Raw genomic sequence first — 20,600 nt, 5'->3', positions numbered from 1 at the left:
GATCCTTTTATACGCTCTAGAATCTCGACAGCGCTATATCCACACGTCTAGCAATCGATCGATGCCCTGAATCAAAATACAACCTGATGCCTTTTCGGTCTTCGAGAAAGTGGAAGCGGGAAAATTCAAATCTTCCCAACTAGTCCAATTATAATCACATGGTACTTTGTCAAAGAGGCCACTTTGTTGATTGCCTGGAAAAAGTGTCTTGTACGACTTATCACCGACTTTGTCTTGAATACAAACTCGCAAAAACACGGTATACATGCACATCTTATTTTTCTCTGAATCGCATCACAAACCACCCGCATAAACATAAACCCCTTCATTTTTCCTTCAGTCGTCACACGTATACCCCCCCCCCTAATTTATAACAATTTGAAACTTTACCTAAAAAGGGGGAAAATAAAGAAAATTGTAAGAAGGTATAACATTTCTACTCTCATTGACCCGCGGTTCAATGACGGAACCAATGAGCAATTTGGCAAGAATGGGCAATTCCGTCGACTTCAAACTACGTAGGCCCTACGTCATCAGGTTTTACGGAGCTGTAAATTGCGTCAGTTTGTTTCGGCGACAGTATAGCCGTGCGTCGACTACGCTAACGTGAAAATCCAGGTTTGCCCGGTGGTCATTACGTAGCACAAGTAGTCAGTCATTTCACAAGTGGTGCGTGTGAGGCAGACGATGAAGCGCGAAAGAGAAATATATATATGTATATATTATATATTCGTATATCGCGTATAGTCATCCAGCGTCTGCTTCTTCATTCACACCATGCACAGTCCGTCTGACGTCGCCTTCTTCGGGGACGTGATGGCCTTTCCCTTGTTGGGCGTTATGCTCTCAACGATCAGCGATAAGCAGTCCAGACTGGAGGCGTTCGTGCAGCTGTAGCCTACAAGAAACATGCAAAAGACACAGAAACAAACAAACAAAAAGAGGATTAATACATTTCATTTTTCCCAAAACATTCAGCGATGACAAGATAATGATAAACTTCTACGTCCTTAAAGCAGAAGCCGTTTCATCAACAGGAACGTTATTGCTCATTTCGTGCATTGGTCTTTTCTTCGTGATTCTTCCTATTGGGAAGTCCTGATTGAGGGCTGTTTTCCGTGAATTGGAAGTTGATAGAATATGTGAACAGAGCAAACTCACTAAATGATATTTCCTTGACTTGTTCATGTAAAACCACTCATAACATCAACTTCATCACACTGATGAATTATTGTTCAGATAAGTCCAAAATTAACCTGTTTGCTGCTTTTCTTTTTTCATTGAAAGACTATGGGTGATGGCTGAGAATTACTTATATACATGTTTTAGTAACATGTCAGGAAATTGTTTTCATAAAATGTGAGGAAAATACAAACAAAAACAATACACACAAAAAGAAGGTTTCTGCTTGATGAAGACATAAGCAGATAGACTTATGCCATGACACTACAGGAGCGTATGGATAGCATTATATGCACTTACAACAACGCTAGAAGTAAATCTAAATGTAGAACTGACAGTGCATGGGCGTGTTATCAAGATGTGCGATTATTTGCTATCGCTGTTTCCTCGTTCATAAGAAAGCGACTCGCTCTTTTCATTGTCGTCACAAAGGCACTAGAATAGACCCATGGCGAGCTACATCACTTCATACGGATGTCTTAAAAGAATAACCCTCACGAAGATGGAAATGTTAAGAACCAGCAAGTAAACGTGTTTGGGTTTTTTTTTTTTCTCATTTTTTGGAAGAGGCAGCAAATTCAGAAGATTTATAATTCGTTTACATATCGTGGGAGAAGGTATCTGAATTCTCGAGGGGGAGATTTCAGAGCGCGCGGGGACGAAGGTTGATGCACTGTCTGGCGACGGAACCAAATCACTTTCATACACGAGTGTGCCATTAAACTCGGGTTAACCCTGCTGCCGCTGAACACCAGACAAATAGCGGGTCGTGCTCGAGATACGGGCTGTCCTCTGGGATCCGCAGGGTTAAACGAACGGGTGTCTCACTTGTGTCATAAAAATTGGCGGGAAAGCTATCAACCGCAGACGATCAAACTGTTTTCGTTTTGTTGGTATATGTAAGGTGGGTAACCAGTGCGTTGTTTTCTAGTAAACATGACCCCTTTACAGATTATTCCTTCACCCTTTCTCTTATCATGGACCCTGCTAAAAATGACCTTCCTACATTTTGCTACCAATCTCTTGCCTCAACGATATCGTTCATATCGATTCGTATACCCCTTAAGAAAATCATTGGAATTCTATTTGTGCCCTATCCCACAGAGTAACATCAAGAGAGAGAGAGGGGAGGGGATGCCTGCCTGATAATGAGATGAAAAAAAAAAAAACCAACAACACCAGTTTCAAACCAAAGCCCACTCCATAGTCAAGGCAATTGCAGCAAGGGAGCAAAATCTTACAATTGAACCATTAAGAGCTTTATCATAATTGGACTATAATGTATTATCGTACTAAAATTCAATATTCTTTTTTTTTTGCAAAACACTGATTACTCTAAAATTAGACATAACGATGACGTCACTGCCTCACAATTCTCTTTAATTTTGATGAATTATTCGCTGTTTATTACATTTTGTTCTATAATCAAATTCACCTTGATCACAGAGTAATTCTAACAGGTTGCGTATATCTATCAACAAGTTGCACACTGAACCTCCGACAAAACTGTGATCAAACTGATCGAATTATGTCCCTAATTTACGTGCTACATTCTCATCGTGAATGGTACAAAGAACTGGGACGAACAGACAAAAGTGCATCGACTTTTCTTCTTTGTGGAATAACCATTCTATCAGCGAAACCATATAATGAGTTCGGGCGTTTACCCGTGCTATTGTAATCACAACATTCACAACCCTTTGAGCGTTATACGTGATGTGTCTTCCAGACAATTCGTGAACCTGGAGAAATGAATAACAACATGTAGATGCCAGAGACTGGCTCCGAGATTAAAAACAGGGCTTACTAATTGCTGGCTTCGGCTGCTCCCATGATCTTTTTTTTTCTTAAGCACGTGAAACAAGAGGCGTAGTCACATAATAAAGAGTGGCAAGTTCATGGTCCAGAAAAAAAGAAGAGAAACAAAAAATCATTTTGTACAGTGCGGATTGCAGGAAGACAATAAGCCACAAGCTCTGACGCTATATTTTTGTTCCAGGAACACTTATGATTCATCGCGTTTGTAGTTTGCATGTGTGTTTATTCAGTGTTGTTTGTTTCTTTGGGGGTTTTTTTTTGTTGTTGCAACATTACCAAACTTATATTATATAATGGTTTTATACGAATCCTTTCAAACAACAACACAATTATTTGAATAGAAAATGACCGGCGAAAGTGGGAACATACAAAATATTTCGGCATAAGGTTTTGAAGTGTTTCTGAGCTAGGTTTGTATGTCCCAAGATGGAGCCAAGTGATATAATCTCCTTGAAATATCCAGAGATAAAGACACTGTGAATATTTCCAGCAGAATTAGTCAGCATTATTCTGTTGTAACATGAGGTTGTCAAAGTTCTTTGAATGTAATGAAATTCCTTTAACTGATACTATCAAATTGGCAGCCGTTTTCCAAGCATCACCAACAGCTATGAACAACACAGCTCAAGTGGCTCTCTTGTGTCCTTGGTTACGTACCCAGCTCTATAACGAGGTGCTTCTGTATCTCTGAACTTTTCACCAGATGATAAATTTCTGCTAAAGAGTACATAATTTATTCTGTCGATTGTCTTAAAGGCATCGTTACATTGTTTGGTATATCTTTCGATTAGATTATAATAATTTTCCCCACGGGATAACATCCTAGGGTGTTCTGCTGATGTGAAAACAATACAAAGCAATCAACTATATCACGTGATCATAAATACTCAATCTCTCTTGGTCTTTGACTGCCCTATAATTTATTCTGATAAACTTTGATTAAGTTTTGAGAGCTATAAAGCTAACGTTTAGAACCATGTACTGATGTATTAATACACCTGGAAACATAATTATAGTCACGTGTTTTACCTTCAGTTGACCCTTGTGACTGCAATCCTGTCTGCCACTTTATTGCCTTGCACCAAGAATAATGTCTTTAACACAATGAGGTTACCAAAGAAATGTGAGGGTATGTTTAATATCCATTCCAAGAATACGCCTCGGGGCATACATTATTTTGCCACTCCCTATCAGTCAAAAGACTTTGTACTGTCGCTCACTCAATGTTAAGTAACTAATCTAAATTCAGTTGTAGCATTAATTGGCTCAACTTTAGTAATTTAGAGAATGTATTTAGGATTTGAAAATGAATTTCCTATTTTAAAATGGCCACTATGTGGATTTTAGCAGGTTTGAAAAGTCAGCCTACCTCCCCAGTTGTAGGTTATATAAGGCTATGACTGATATCAAACGCGTTATGCGTTTATTAAGGCTAAAATTATTATTTTTAAAAAGTCACTCCATTTCTAATTTCTATTCCTATTTTCAGGTGGCTACATGGTTTGTTTGTTTGTTTGTTTGTTTATATGTTTGTCTATTTATTTGTCGGTTTTTCGGCATGTATCGGTGTGCCTAAGATTGTGCGCTACAGTTTTGAGAGTGTACGTGTGATTGTTAAAAACCTGACTTTTTGAAACGACATTTTCAAAAAAGCAATTGAGCTCTTTATTTACTCTTGCAATCTTTGTCCCCCAAACTTCACGGATTGACAAATATGAGTTTCTTTTTTTCGAAATGAATAGTTGGGTATAAAAAAAAAATTGTGAACGAAACCATGTCACCGTGAAACAAGGTTGCAAAATATAGGCATGATAGGATTAAGAGTGGGGAAATTAAGAGAGAGAAGTTCGTGTGAAGGAATATCCAGATGCTTTTTCGATAAAAGATACGCATGCACTCCTCTTTCTTCTGCATCATCTTCTTCGTCTCTCGTTGTTGTTGTTGTTGTCGTTTTTAATTGAGAGTCTTCTACGCGCTATCAAAGAATTAATGTTCGACATCCCGCCTGTTTCCGGGCGTCACCTCCCGCTTTGCCCCTCGCCTGCCCGCCAGTGCCATGGTCCTCGAAGTCCCTTGATGGCACCCGCGAAGATGTGCGGAAAGCATCATCGAATTATTCACTCGATTTGGAGAAGACATTTTCATTATCGGCCGACAGTAAAACGGCGTGCCACTCTCCCTTCTTGCTTCTGCTGCCGATGTTGTTGATTGTTTTGTTGTGTTTACTTTTTGCTTACTAATTGTCGACGCCTTATTCTGTTGCAGCTCGATAGTGTGACTATCCGGTCTCTTCATAATAGTATGCTTGCAGCGATAACGCTTGTGCGCTGTGGCTGCATCGTACCCCAAGTAAGAACACCACAAATGTGATAATTGAACCTTTGTACAAGTCTATGTCTGCATACAAGTCACATTTTGGATAAGTCTTTTTTTTTTCAATACTTTCCTGATTGTGTGTGTTCCTTGATTTGATTCATAAAGCGTCGGTTTAGGAAAAGAGAAATAATGGAACGTAACCAAAAATATTCGAAAATTGTTAACACGAAAAGCCCCTAAGATGATCAGTTGACATTGTTTCGCACTTCTAAGGGTCTGCACACATCAGAGTCATTATTGCCATCAAACTTGTCATTTTGTTACACATATTACATTATGCAATGTTATGAAATCATCATATTATATTATGTTATATCATATTATGATTGCAAAATTCCACATTCTTTTCAATCTATGGCATCGAATACCATAGGAATCATACGGTGTTGTCTGCTCGTTGCCAAAAACTTTACTTTTGTTTCTGTCTTTTATACCTACCACTGTTTCGCACTACAGATTTTATGAAGGGGCAGATGAATGTATACGTCGGACCATGTGTCCAATCGAAAGAATGAGATAATGAATAATAAAATGAGACTCACCGTAGGGTGACGACACATCGTAGCCATCCCCATACTGCTGCACTTTGTCTGATGAGTATGACCCTGGACTGCTGCCGTCCGTCTACATCGAAAACAAAAGGTTTAAAGAGAAGAAACAGACAGATGAAATAACTACGCCATCGAAACATCATTTTCTCCTCGCATCAAGTGATACTTTGTAATCTTTTCATCACACTTTCTTTTCTACGTCGCTAACCAGGCCATGGAATAAGTCATTCATGATATTACGATATTAAAAACAATTGTCCATCCGATAGTAACTTTGGAACAGCCGGAAACACAAGAGGTGAAGCCGAGAGTGTTTTGGACTATTCAAAAGTTACGGGGGGACGATAATCTTATCAACGCCGACCAAATAATGTGCATTATTTGTTTTATAAAAATGGTGACATGATTTAAATTCGACGGCAGCCATTTTTTCAAGATTCCCAGGCAAGCACCAGCTCCAAGCTAACCGAATTACACACAGAAACAATTGAAAGGCATTTGTAATACACAAGCGATGCAACTGTGGTCGTACTAACGGTCATTAGTTGCCGGTCATAATAATACCAACGCCCGGTGAAAATTAAAGTTGGGCCTTCATAGGCAAAACAAAGGAATGGTCACGCGATAGCTCTCACACAGTCATGTGATTATGATCCATATACACATTTTATAGAAGTAAAATAATACATTTCAATAGACACAGCATAAAGGATTCTAAAACAATAGTCGATCGTTGATTCGAACTTTTGACATTGCATCCCGAGTTATCATTGTTCTCGTCTTTCTCCTCTTCATTTTTGTTGGGGGGGGGGGGGTTGTTTTCCAAACTGGCAGGATCATAATCTGGTATAAATAGGATCGCAGTCTTCCGTATTGCGTGACCCAATGTGAAATACATAAAGTAGCACAAGAAGACAAAGAGTCTTTCTCATCTTCTTCATTTGGTGGAGAAGAAAACACCAACAACAAAGAGGCGCTCCTACATCCATCCATCCCTCCCTCCCGCCATACACACTTAGCGGAGACTCCATTCAAGTTCTCCCGCCTCTCGAGGGAGACATTCATAAAATGGGGTAATTTTTACAGCTTGTTTACGAAACCTTGTGTCGTCAGTGGGCAAATCTCAGATGGGAAGGTCACGCAACACAACCATAGGGTCCATCTCCTAGGCCCAGTTCATCTCCCAGTAAACGGTTGCTACATAGTTTTGTCTTTTGATGTGTCTTTGGTCTTCACTTTTCCCTTTGACTGGAGGACTAGGAAACTCGACGCTTCCTCGCATCATTGTTATTACATCCGCCTGCAACAATGAAAGCATTTTTCGCGTGACGAAAAAAGCGAAGTGTTTCAAAAGAGTCGCGTGCCATCACGTTTTGAAGATCAAACCCTTTAGGAAAAGAAAAATACATCTAAACATGGAGCTACTTACTTATGGTTGCTCCATGATCTAAATCATAAAGATGAAAAATGAGAAAATTCCGTGCTGGAAGCTCTAGATGCATTCTGTTTATTTGTACACTTTCCGTCCCTATTTTTCGAGTGAAAGTCAACCTTGCGATTGTGTCGTCTTCCGATGGGGAGTACGCACACGAAAATGCCTTATATGCAACTAATAGTAGTCAGCTACATCTTTGATAATCATTAATAAGGACTCTCGCCAATTAAAAGATAATGTTAACACAATGCAAGGGGTGTGAGGTATCTGATTGCGTCATCATGGCACGTGCGTACTAGATAAGTGACTGGAGAGCTCGGCTTCTTCTCGCTACCTCCCTCGCAATTACCGGTCTTATCTAGAACTGTGTCGGGTCATCTTCTTCATTCAGTTCTTTCTGCGAGGTACGTACGCCGTGTCTCGGGTGCCAGCATTTTCTACGCAAACCATTGATGAGGTAGTTTGAGGTGAAAGAATGCAAGTCCGAGAGTGAAATATAACATGAAAGAAACTACCATGGCACTTTTTAAAAGAGAATCCTGATGGTTTCTTGCTTTTGAAAGTTATGAATTTATCGGGTGTCCAGCAGTAGTAGAATGCAGCGTTATATTGTGAGGATTGTGGAATAGTTCTTCATAAGGTGATTCTTGTCGCCACCTCAACACCTGCAAATAAACATGGCCCAAACTGTGAACTTCAAAGGATCTTTTGCGTTCTCAACACATATCTGACATGCAGTTTGTCTTTTTTTTTTGTTCTTTTCTTCGAGGGGGTCTTTTCTTTCTTTTACAGTCCACGTCGTCTACGATCAAGATATATCACAGGGGTTGGATGGGCTTGCCAGAGAATACCGCCAATTTTTGAAACGATTCATCGTCAGTATATGAAAACAGCCGCGTGTACCTCTGTCAGGTAAGACATGAGTGGATGGCATGTCTTTCTTTCTCAGGCATAATTTAAACTAAACTTGTTCATCGACACTGTTTACCTGTACGCAAGTGCCCTCACCCTTCTTAGTGTGGTCGATTTGTCTAGGGGTCTTATGGATGCAGTCATGGCATTTAAGCGTAGAGTGATGTAATGATTTGCCCTCTTTCCTCTTCTACTTGGGACCCTCTCTCTCTCTCTACCTTTATGCTCACGCCGGAACTGAAACAACAGTGACACCATTACCAGCTTTAAATCTCTAAATCCAAACTACATCTAGTTCCGCTAAGCCCGAGATGCTATCTGAGACGTTGGACAGTGGTGCAAACCCAAGCAGACACGGGGAAAGGTTGCCAGCCGAAACTGGGGCGAGGTATACACAGGGCGTTTTCGGCTGAAAAGTGGGCTAAAAATGCGAACGGGATTGGCAAAATTTGAAAGAGAAAACTTGGGCGGGAGGAATTGAAGGAGAATTGGGGGATGTTTAATTATCTTTCCTTTAGAAGAACAAATACATAACCGAAATGCAAAAATAGCAAAAGTAATCTGAAGACACGCTGCTCTCCAATGAAGAGAGCTTTACCACTGGGGTCACATAAATATCACTTGTTCGTAGTAATGGGCAGAACTAGTTTGCACTTGACAACTTTGGGAACCCGTCACGGCCTATCAATTAAGATGTTTGTAAGTAGTTCTACGTTGTGATACTCAAAGTCACCACAGCAATAGCTCAAATGGTATCAGCTAATGTCTTGACATGGCTGCCTCAATGACAGCAAGAATCGCAACTTACCATAAAAGACTGCAAATCTCATTGATAAAACGGGCTAGGGGTATCTTTCATTTATTACATACCCCGTGAAATGACCAAAACAACGCATTTAATTAACGTTCTATCAATTAATGCATGTATGTATGTTTGTGTGTTTGTGTGTGTAAGATAAATATAATGATAATGATAATATTCACTGAGTGTCAGACAAGTAGGTAGTTGATGCAGAAGTTATTGGGTATGTTAAAGTCGTCGGACTAGTTATAATTTGAAAAAAAAAAAAAAACTCTTGCCCTTGAGAAGCAGTTCACATCTTCACGTCCGACGGTTATCACATTATAAAATCTTAGTTTCTAATTACAAGATTAAAGTCAATTTTCCGCCTGAGGGTATTTAATAGGGCAAATAATCAATCTGCCATCAGGGGAAGATGTTGAATTGGAGGAGGGACGAGAGTATTTCTTGATGTTTGTAAGTATTTTCCCTCTTGGCGGAAGAAATCGACTGGTTCACAATTTCCCGCGTTTCCCCGATGTGTGACCACACATTCTCGAGTACAAATTGAAGCAAACTAACCGAATTTCCGACCGCGCCAAAAGAACTCGTCACCGCTTTTCCCCAGCTCCAAGTGCTAAGGCGTAGTCTGCAGCAAAGTCTCACTAGCCACGGTTACAGGTCGGTGGCAAATCAGCTGCCAATATGTGAATTAATGCGATACACAAGGATTAACATGCATTGTTTGCTGGCAATACTCCGTCATGTATGAGTCTTATAGAGTAGCGTCTGTCTCATCTCCGAGAGCCTGATCTAAATCAAGGTTGAAGAGGGTGTGAATTCGGAGACTATGACGAATTGCGTCCTCACTTTGAGTAAAGTGGGAATTTACTCACCGCGAATTTCCTATTGGAAGACGCCAAGCTGTGACTACATCATGACATAAATGTGATTTTTAGACAATTTTTGAACAATCTTTTCTTTTTTCTTTTTTGTTTGCTACAAAATCGTAAGAAAAAGGTAATGAAAGTAGACGATAATGGTACAATTCGTAATCAAGAAGGTATCTTTGTTCTAAATCATTGATTGTTTGAAATCATTTTTCTTATTTGAGCAACTGAAAATATTCACGCGTTCTGTTCAAGACGGAAAAAAAAAAACGAAAATCTTCTTTGAATACCTGTATATCAGCGCTTAGGGACTGAGTTATAGCATTCTCTGGGAATTCGGGTCAAAGTTTACCAGACTTTGAGAAAAAAAAAAAAGAACTTCCATCTTTTCATCTCGCAGCCTTCAATGTCTATAAATTATTCGCAACTGTGTTAATAGGCGTTATACCACGAGAGGAGAATATCCAATGAAGATACAATAGCGTGAAGATCCTAACATCAAATACCAGCACTTTTACGAAAACAGCAACCAGCGATCTAGTTTTGCTGCGCCCAGACAGCGTCAAGGTTTTACTGTTCCTGTATCATATAGGGAAAAAAGAGTACGAAGAAGACAAGAAAGAAGAAGAGGAGGAGAATGTGAGGACGAGGAAACTGGAAAGAAGCCTCCCGAAACAATTCTCTCGACTTAGTCTTCCATCATATTTAATCACTCGAGAGAAGCAAAAACAGTAGTTTTCTTTCAGCCCATTGGGTCAACGGTGGGTAAATGCGTACGGGTCTGAGCAGGGTGGTGGTATCCACCTCCCTGGTATAAGCAAGTACACAAGTGGTATAACCAACGCACACGTTGCCTGATCTGCGCGGTTCACGTGCACTTTTGTTCGGAGTTCAATCGACTGCAAGTCTTCTGACTCGGTGAAAACATCCAAACTCCAACAACACTGCCTCAGGGCGCTTCAAACTCTATTACGGCCCAGGAGCACTGTACTTTTGTCTCCTACCAGTACAGTTCTGAACCGCACCTCCCTCCTCCTTCGCACCGTTGCCACCACTATCATCTTCGAAGATGGAAACCAGTTTTCAAACAAAACTCGTGTGGTATTCTTTCCGCGCGAGACGTCTTTATAACCTTGTTATTGGTCACAAATGAAAGAAAATACTCGCCACGCCTGCCCTATATGTTTGCGTGAAAAACAATTGGTCCTGCATCCCGTATCAGCTGAAGATGTGGACCGGTGTTTCAGCAAGGAGATTAGTTCAAGGACCACGCGAAATGGTAAAAAAACGAAAACTTAAGTCCATCCAAATTGGCATTGTTCTACTCGTTTTGACTTCTATTCTCACCATCTTTTCAAATCGGAAGAAAGACAAGATCCTTTCTGTCTCAAGTTCTCATGGGGGAAAAAAAGGAGTCTGCGGGAGCTAAGATCAAGCATCAAGCAAGATCTAGAATGTGAAGTATACCAGCAACAAAGTTAATTATACCAAAAAATACATGTGTTCAAAAGAGGCAAAGTGAGTTATTATAACTTATATTAAAATTGATTAAGCACTACGAGGTGTATTTGGTAATTGTATCAAATATGGCACAACGATCATCAATTACTCTCCTAGAGTAATTCAAAAAATTTAAAAGCTTTGCTTCTCTTGTGAATTCCTCTTTTCCATATAGAGTACAAAATGGGATTGTATTGCTTACTTGTTTATTTATCTTAAAGCCAAAGTTTATCGATATTGTATCCATGTTTTGTTGAAACTTATGTGATTCAAAGTTCCGTACAATATAATGTACTCATGTAAGCGTTATGTATATTGCTTTGTATTACTTTATATGGAATTAAAACTCATTTGAATTGAATGAAAGGCGTTAGTACAATACAGGCTTATGTCATAATGTGCGCAAATTATTGAGTGAGTGTACAATCGCTGAATTAGTTTGTTTCTTGCAAAATATATTCTGAATAACATACTATCAGCTTTGAGTGTGTGTGTTTGTGAGTGTATGTACGTGGGTGGCGGGTGTTTCGTTGTGTGTGTGTGTGTGTGTGTGTGTGTGTGTGTGTGGTGTTCTTTTTTTCTTATTTTAGTACAGGTAATTAATTCTGGAGAACAATTCACAACTAACAACACTGCTAAACGATAATACCAAAGGTTTATTTCCGTAAATGAGCTATATTTGCCATGACATCTTTAAACTCAATTAAAAGGTGACACCAAACACACCCAACCTATAATGAGCCACTTCCATCTAACCTGTTCAGTCGGACGTGAGACCAGATATCAAATGGTGGTACATGAACTCTAGGGCTGGTCCACCAGGTTAGAAGGGGGGTAGTGCACCCCTTAATCCGCGATGGTGATCCAGGAATGCCCATCTAACACTGACCTGCCGGAGAGGGATTACTTGAAGTGGACTCGACGAGGGGTGGCGACAAACAGTGCCATGACCATCTCTCACGCGACCCCGCGCGCGGAGCGGAAAAGCAGCAGGCTCCTCTACGCCCAATGTCAACTCCTCCCCCCCCCCACCCTTTGATTCTCTGTCGCTTATTCCTTTAGCTCTTCTTTTTCCTACTTTTTATCATCCTTTTTCTCTCGCTGTCTGTCTGTCTGTCTCTCTCTATGCCCCCCCCCCTCCCTTGCTCTATCACATACACACTCACACTGTCTAACTCGCTAACACCCAACTAAAGCTCCCCCAGAATAATACGACACATAAAACGAATTAATTGTGCACAGGATATTGCTGAATACATATCAATTTCCGATCGGCGAGATCTCCAACAATCCCACCACACAGCGCAGGGCGCAGAATTAACGCTAGGAGAGAGAAAAGGAACATGCGTAGCTGACGTGTCGCCGCACTTGCACATCCACAAGCGCGCATCTCGGCAGGCGCTTCGTCAACTTTTTGACGTACGACGCTCTTCGATTAGCACCGGCGACTCCCACTCTCTCTAACACCTTTTCACTCCGTGCTCCAATAGATCTCGCAATTCCTAACCTAATTTCCACCAGTTAATTAAGTTTTCCGACTAATTAACGCGGCTCCACCTTCGAAATCCCCCCAACGTGACACTATGTTTATAGATGAGTCTCCTTATAAAACCTGATCTCTAATTGCTAATCCAAGAGCGCGCCACACAGGGAGAGAAGATGAGAGCTGGGAGAGCATTTTCTTCGTTTATTCTCGAGAAATGGAAGGAGTGTTGTTATTCTCATACACCCCTGGTCGTACAATCTCTTTCTCTCTCATCAGAAGTTTCACAAGGCTCTGAAGCCATCGCCAAATTGGAATGATCCGACAAGGCGGGGTAGACGGTGCTGCAAGATCCAATGAATAACCTTCATTTTTGGTAACTGTTTATGGATGAATTCGCTGTCTCGAAAGAAAGGGGGAAAAGAAGTCCTGTGATAACTTCGGGGGGATTAATAATCCGCGTGATCTTTCTTAGAAGGGGAAATTATTTCTCCCCCCCCCCCTCCAACTGGATCTTCAGGTTTTTCTCCACTTTACTTACTGGGTTAGATGTTTACAGCCAATATTTAAACAATACAAAAATCCACTGCTGCTATGAAGCTGCAGTGCTAATTTGCCACAAATTGTAATGCTTGTACCTTTAGTCGCGTGATTAATAATCATTGTTTTCATTTTTAACAATGGAAATATTTTGTAGTGTTAAATAAGTGTAGTGACCGTGGTGGTGTCAGAAATGACTACATAGAAGCAGTAAGGATGGGGGAGCAGTAGGGGTGGTATTCGGTGGTGTAAAGAAGGTTGGTGGTGATTGGTGGTCGCCGTGGTGGTATAGTGGTAGGCCCCTTGGTAGAAGCGGTAAACCATTGATTTTGCGCGTCAGCACCACTGCTCATCATCATCAAAATATCGGAAACATCCAGCGCATTTGCAATATGTGGATCGATTTTGAAGTGAATTGATAGTTTGGAATGGCTTTATTTCTATTTTTTTTTTCGCCATCATGCGGTGATCCTAATTGGATATTTGCCCCGAAGAAAGACAACAAGCATGCGCATACGTCATGTAACTCTCACACACTCTACTCGCGATGACGCAACACATTTTATAATCGATGACAAATATCGCGGATGACACGCAAATACGCGCACAGATATCCGACTGGGGGGAAATATATATTGCGGCCTATCAAACTGACGGGAAACGCAGAATTATATCCTTCTGGTACAAATTCTGCAATGAAACAAACTTAATTTGGTTGATTTGATTTCGAGGCATGTAGCATTAATAAGCACCCCTCGACTCTGGCCAAACCGTCGATACTTTTTTTTTTTTGCGCTTTTATTAAATGTAGAGTGACTCTTGCTATCCTCAGCACGCAACGGACCCTCGCCCAGAAACAGAAACAGAAACAGATGAGGGGGGGGGGGGGGTAAAGGGAGAAAAAGAGAATAGAGAGAGAGAGATGATAGTTGGAAAGAAAGGGGACATATGAATGAAATGTAATAATAGGAGCACTTGGAAAGGTCGGAAATAGGTAATTTGCCACACTCTGAGAGAGGGGAATGGTTGGGACTACCAGCTATGAGAGAAACAACGACTACCACAACCATGCTACCTCTAAAAAAAAGTAAACTTTTCTTCAAGGTATACATATGAAGAGTTTGTTCGCAAAAACCGATAAGTCCATTTTTGAAGATTTTGAAGTACGGTCCCTGTCATAAAGTACAAAATGATACCTTTTAAATGATATATTGGTCACTACATATAAATGTACATTTTTGAAGTTCTGGTCAAAAGAAGCAAATTTTTTCTTATTATTCTCTTTAATTTTCTTGACCTTTAATCGCAAATATCTCCATTCGGCAAATATGGACTTACCGGTTTTTGCGAACAAACTCTTCATATACATTTTTCATTGTTTTATTTGTCGTTTTACTTTTCTTCTGTTTGAGTCTTTTTATTTCCAGCTGAACAGGAATGACGAATACAGGAAACTAGAATTGACTCGTTTGTTTGTTTGTTTGTTTGTCTGCTTGTTTGTTTGTTTGCACTATTTTGCTCTTTGTCTTTCAGATGACGACACAATCTATTATACAGCTTCACTCTTCTCTGGTATTTTGCTTGAGTTTTCTAGAAATGCGAGAGAAAAAAACAAAAACGACCATCGCTCTTCCTACGACGGACTATTCAGTACGGACAGAAATCGTGCTTAGGAGACAAACTTGTTTTTAAAGGACGAGTTCACTTTCATATACATGTGGATTAAGTGAATAGGGCAATGTTAGTAGAACACATGCGTGAGCGTTTTTGAAAAAACACACATTCCCTCCAGTTATTACTGGTGTATGTTAAGGGTAATATCCTACTGCCTTCTGAAAGAGGCAAATCAATTGTTCTTTTATTACGCGAGAAGAGTGAAAATATGTTGATTTTGTTTTGTATTTTCTGTACATCGCTCTACACATAACATCACAAACCACGTAGTCTCTCATCCAGCGATGCCGCCATTGAAACTTCACAAAAATTCACTTTTGAACGAATTGTCCAACTTCCTCAAACTTTCACACATGTCTTCTACTAATGTTGCTGCATTTTCTCAATCCACATGTATGTGAAGGTGAATTTGTCTTTTAAATCATCATTTCATCAAATCGGTCCAAGTCGCTCTCAAGTCTCACAAAAATACACGCATGTCTGACGAGGGAGGTTGTCTCACCTCCCTGTCTGACGAGCCCAAGAGAACGATGAGTTGTCCAGATACCTACGAATATAATTTCCTAGAGTGATAAAGCGTTTGTTAATAGTAACTCTGTCGTGGAAGCGATCAACTTCCGTGGGACAAAATCCCTTGGTATATCACAATACAAGCCTAGACGGAGCTGACATAGTCATTTCTTATATTTATTCAGAAGGTACGTTTTCCTCGTCTTTAATCATAATATCCAATTTCATTGTGTTAAGCGTGCATCGGCAATCAACGTGTCATCTATAGTGTTTCCGTTGATGAAACTTTCTACTAGCTATTTACCAGTCAAACAAAATTACGAGTATCAATTTCGCCAAGTACGTATACACAACAGAATATCATTATTATTTTAATTTAGCAAGGGATGGAAAAAGCTCCCTCGAGAAGGGAGATTGTATCTTCCTCCAATGTATCATTAAACGAAGCAAAACTTTGTATAATTGTGCCAACTGAAATGTGGCATTTGTTATCACTCAAATTATTCAGCCTACGTCAAGTAGGATCGAACACTTTGAATTATTGCTTTGGACTTTCACCCTGCATGTATGACTCTAGGAGGCACATCACTTTGTGTAGAAACTTCAAGGGAATAATTAACTCGTTGCGTTGCGGCTATCGACCACCAGATGCCTCCAGTACTAATCAACATCAATACGAGTCGTGTTATAAGGAATAGCGGGTGGAAACAATGGAGCATTCACGAGGAGAAATTTAAATCGGCGAAATCGGCAGACGTCAGGGCGAAACATTTTAATGTTCGTGGTAGGCGCCAACCCAATGCGGAAGGGCTAAAGCGTGTCCCTAAACGTCCGCGTTTCTGAGTCGGTGATTTATGCTCCTCTATCGGAGTTTGAGACAGTGGCGTCGCAGCCGCGCCCCGGGGAAATCTTGGAGGTTACCGCTCTAATCGAGCGACCACTGTATCACAATATTTCGTCATTCGCTGGACGAGGCTGGAAAAAAACACTCATTTCAACGCGGAAAATATTGATGAAAAGCTATCCGGCAAAAGAAAGGCATCCTTCACGAACGAAAAAGGAGAATATGACAGAAAAAAAAATCAAAGACCGCCTTCTTCTCCACCCATAAAATTCAGTGAAAATCTCGCGTTTTGTCGTAATATGTCGCCCTTTTCAAGGAAAGAGGAAAGACTGGGTAAGATCTGTATCACAGAAAAAAGAAATTACCGGAAACTGATATCACATCATTGTGCCAAGAGAGTCAAATCGAGAAGACGTTAATGACTTTCCATCGTAAACAGAGTACACATAACACGTAATAACAAAAAAAAATCTTCCATAGCATCTCCTTCACATCCGAGGCTGTATGGACTTCAAAGCAGAGTCCAGCCCAGCGACAGGGGGTTAAGAGAGATGTCTTGGCGATTATCGTGGTATCGTGGTATCGTGGTATTATCGTGACATCGCAAACATTGCTGCAAACATGACATGGCAAACAGGGATCAGGAAATAAAGAATATATTTTATATGGCACGTCGTAATAAAAAATATATTTCATATAGTACTTCGTAATAAGAAGTATATATTTTGTATGGTACTTCGTAATATCGTGTCAGCATTACCTGAATCATTGGTTGATGAATATTTGGACTAAGATAAAATGGCTGTGGTTGTGGTTATACTAATATGTTCCTATATGTTCTTCCGAGTATGCATGATTAGTTTCCATATAGGCCCTGCACCTATGAAAACACGCAAAGTCAAAACAAAGTAGAGTCAAATAATTAAATCCACGCCCGGATTTGAACTAATATCAGTTTATGTCGCATGATGCAGTGCCATATCATAGCATGGAAAAAAAATTATGCCCTTTAACAAACATCAAATGACATCGGAACACTTAAACATGCTTCTGTCCTCTCTCTACTGGATCATCGCGTCGATAATCCCATGGCGGTTTCCGAGATACACGTTTTCGCCATATCACACCCACCAAGATCCATAATATCCACTTAATTGCACGATCGATCGCAAACAAGAAGAGTTGATAACACCCATCACCTAGAAAAAGGAGTAATTACCTGTGTCATTTTATGTCGCTTCAGAAGACTCAGTTACTTGTCATGGTTAAACAACACCAAGGTCGACCCCACCCCTCTCAAGCCCATCCCCCTTCTCGCCATCGACCACATCTCGCTTCTTCGACCATACAACCAGGCCAGCGCATCAGACAGCAAATGGAGCCCTTTAAAGTAGATGCATTGATGTTGTTTTTGTTCGACATTACGGGAGGTTGTTAAGGTATACTTACAGATTCTCCTTTCCTTGGCTAACCACATCCCTTCTTGCTGTCTATCACTTTGCTTTACAAGATGCGTCTTCAACTTTCAACACACATCAACCACTGTAATCCTCACCCTGCAAGTAACCTCAACGGTTTCATAACAAACGGAAGTCTAATAATTACACACATTTCTACATTATCATTATCAACCTAGAGTGTTATTGCAAAGTACTCCCCATTTTAGTTGGTATTAATTTAACATCGCCGCACTACAAGAAGACGACAGTTAAACGCTCACTCACGTCACAAGACATCGCTTACATTTCCAGTGACCATTTTTACCAAATGTGGGCTTTCAGGTATCGCATCATTGTATCAATTTTCTTACCAATTTGGAGTCTCCAAAATTCTTGGCTGACACCTATCTGGCCTTCTCTTTTCACATAAGGGAAACACTTGGTAGCTACCACCTCGCGCCCATTCTAGTTCTCTGTCAGCCAGTTGCTGGGTCCTCTTGGGGAATCCTAAACATGTGTTCCATCAAGTAACCAAGATCAATGCGAACTTTCTCTCTCCTTCTTACACACCATCTCTCCCCCCCCCCTTCCTCTGTAGCAACCTTTTCTTGCTTCGCTACATTTTTTTTTTGACCAAAAAGTAGCGAAAGTGGGGCTGTAAATTGAATTTCCTCCCAGCCGCGGCATCTGCACGAGGCAGAGTCGGGCAACGGGAGTCACTCTGCTTGAGGAGGGCGAGGAAAAAGGTGAGCTGTCCATGACTCGCTAGAATTAAAACAAAACAGAATAGAACCGAAAAAAAGGTCTTCCCTCTGCTCCGTTTTCACCACTGCAGAGAACCTCCTATGATGAAGATGATGGTTCACATGAGATTCCGATAAAACACCAACAAGCGCGATATATTATTGTAAGGATTGATTATGAGGTACAATATGCTTAAAGGGTTTTACACGCTGACTAAAACGTAGGATAAGTGAGATTGTTAGCCACAACTGGTTATGGCGCAACCAAATTATTTTTTTTCATCGTTTAATGTCTCAGTTCTGTATGCTTTAATGTTGTTCTATTGGAAAATGAATTAAATTGCATTGTATCGCAACGTCGAATTATGACGTAAAGTGTTGAGCGAAGGACGTCATTTTCTTCACATATCTTCATTAGATTTGACTCCCTTGTTTTTTGTTGTTTTTTTCCTTTTGGACAGAGTGTTAGTACTCAAAAGAAGGATATGCAAACACTTTATCAGTTTGCTTGCTTGTTTGTTGTTGTATACGACTTGGCATCATACAAATCATTCGTAAACACATGTAGCTTTAGAAGCCGTTGCTCCGTCAAGTCAAACTCAAACCTTTAACAACTTTAATTCGTAACAAACGAGTCCCGCATTCCAAATAAAGGTTTTATCAACTGAATCTGAGAAATAACGGCTAAAGAATTAATCTGATAATGCGCAAATGAAGCCGAGCTTGGCCACAGCGTATAGCGAGAGAGCCACGCAAGCGAGGAGCACTGTGGCCTTGGGTTGGTCTCGGGGAGGGTAGGGGGCGACACATCTGCACTGACGAGGTTGTCACCGCGTTAAACTCAGCGGACAGCCGCATCCAAGAACATCGGAAACGCAGCTGTTTCTAGGGTCGCCGACAAGAGTCCACCCCGTTCCCTCAGAAGACAAAAGATTGATAAGGAGAGGGGGAAAATGGACGCATCCCACAAAGTGTGAAGCACTTACCTAGTCTAACGTTTAACTATAAGGTGGGATAATTAGCGCTGAAGGGACATTTTGAATTAGGAGAGATTAGCTGAAGCGCCAAGCAGTTACGCAATTTAGTGCTCTGACCCTACATTCATGGCATCACTTTTCTTACACCACATCTCTATTTCTCCGATTCCGCCGTCACTTCTCCCCCTTTTTAAGGTGATGACAGATCCCTTATTCGGAAAGAACAAGGGAATTAATGGCATTAAAGTATCAGGACTTTGCAGCCATCAAACGCAGGGCACAGGGATCGATATCAGCGGTAGATTGAGGGAGGATTACTCGCCCAGAACATACAAGGCTTTCGAAGCTGCCCTCTCCACTTCTTGTTGCGTTTTTGGAACGCCATCACTGGAAATGTGACGAATTAAATGACTAATGTAAGTGATATGTTTTCAATACAGCGATTTTATCGGGTGACCCCTTTTTCTTTGCTGAGCTTAACATTTAAGCACACTTCATTGAAATCGGGATATCTGCAGAAAGAAACATTCAAGATGTCTGGCTTGTAAAAAAAAAAAAAAAAAAAAGAAGGCAAAATACTGTAGGCATTAATCCACGTAAATTTTATGAACGGAAAATATCCATGAGCTGTTGCAAAAAGAAAAAAAAATGAATGAAGACTACGTGAATTTAAATTGTATGTAAGGGTTGGTGTGACGACGCTTGTCGCATGAGATAATATTGACATGTTGTCGTGTCATATCAACAAAACAGATACCAATACAACATTCCAGTGTACATATGTGTATGGGTTGTGTATGTATGTGTGTGTGTGTGTGTGTGTTTGTACAATCTAAGACGGTCCTTCTTTTGAAATTAGGCCTATAGAAGCCAGAAGTGGAAATATGCCAGATACCTCAGGTATCATGAGGTCGACAATCACCTATAAAAATGTCAGGACAAATG

At 40.5% G+C, this 20,600-nt stretch overlaps 1 protein-coding gene across 1 annotated transcript in view; it reads right to left on the bottom strand.

Moving 5' to 3' along the window:
- Nucleotides 1-770: 770 nt before the first annotated feature.
- Nucleotides 771-20,600, bottom strand: part of LOC140229037 (transcription factor SUM-1) — a 42,946-nt gene continuing 23,116 nt past the window's right edge. Inside the window, exons 2-3 of the mRNA XM_072309298.1 lie at nt 5,919-6,000; nt 771-898 (exon numbers count right to left, since the gene is read on the bottom strand). Coding sequence (XP_072165399.1) covers nt 771-898; nt 5,919-6,000 — 210 coding nt within the window. The remainder of the gene's footprint in view (nt 899-5,918; nt 6,001-20,600) is intronic.

This window comes from Diadema setosum, chromosome 5 (genome assembly GCF_964275005.1).
Source record: "Diadema setosum chromosome 5, eeDiaSeto1, whole genome shotgun sequence".
NCBI lineage: Eukaryota > Metazoa > Echinodermata > Echinoidea > Diadematoida > Diadematidae > Diadema > Diadema setosum.
The sequence above is the reverse complement of the archived record's forward strand: the minus strand, read 5'-3'. Positions and strand labels throughout refer to the sequence as shown.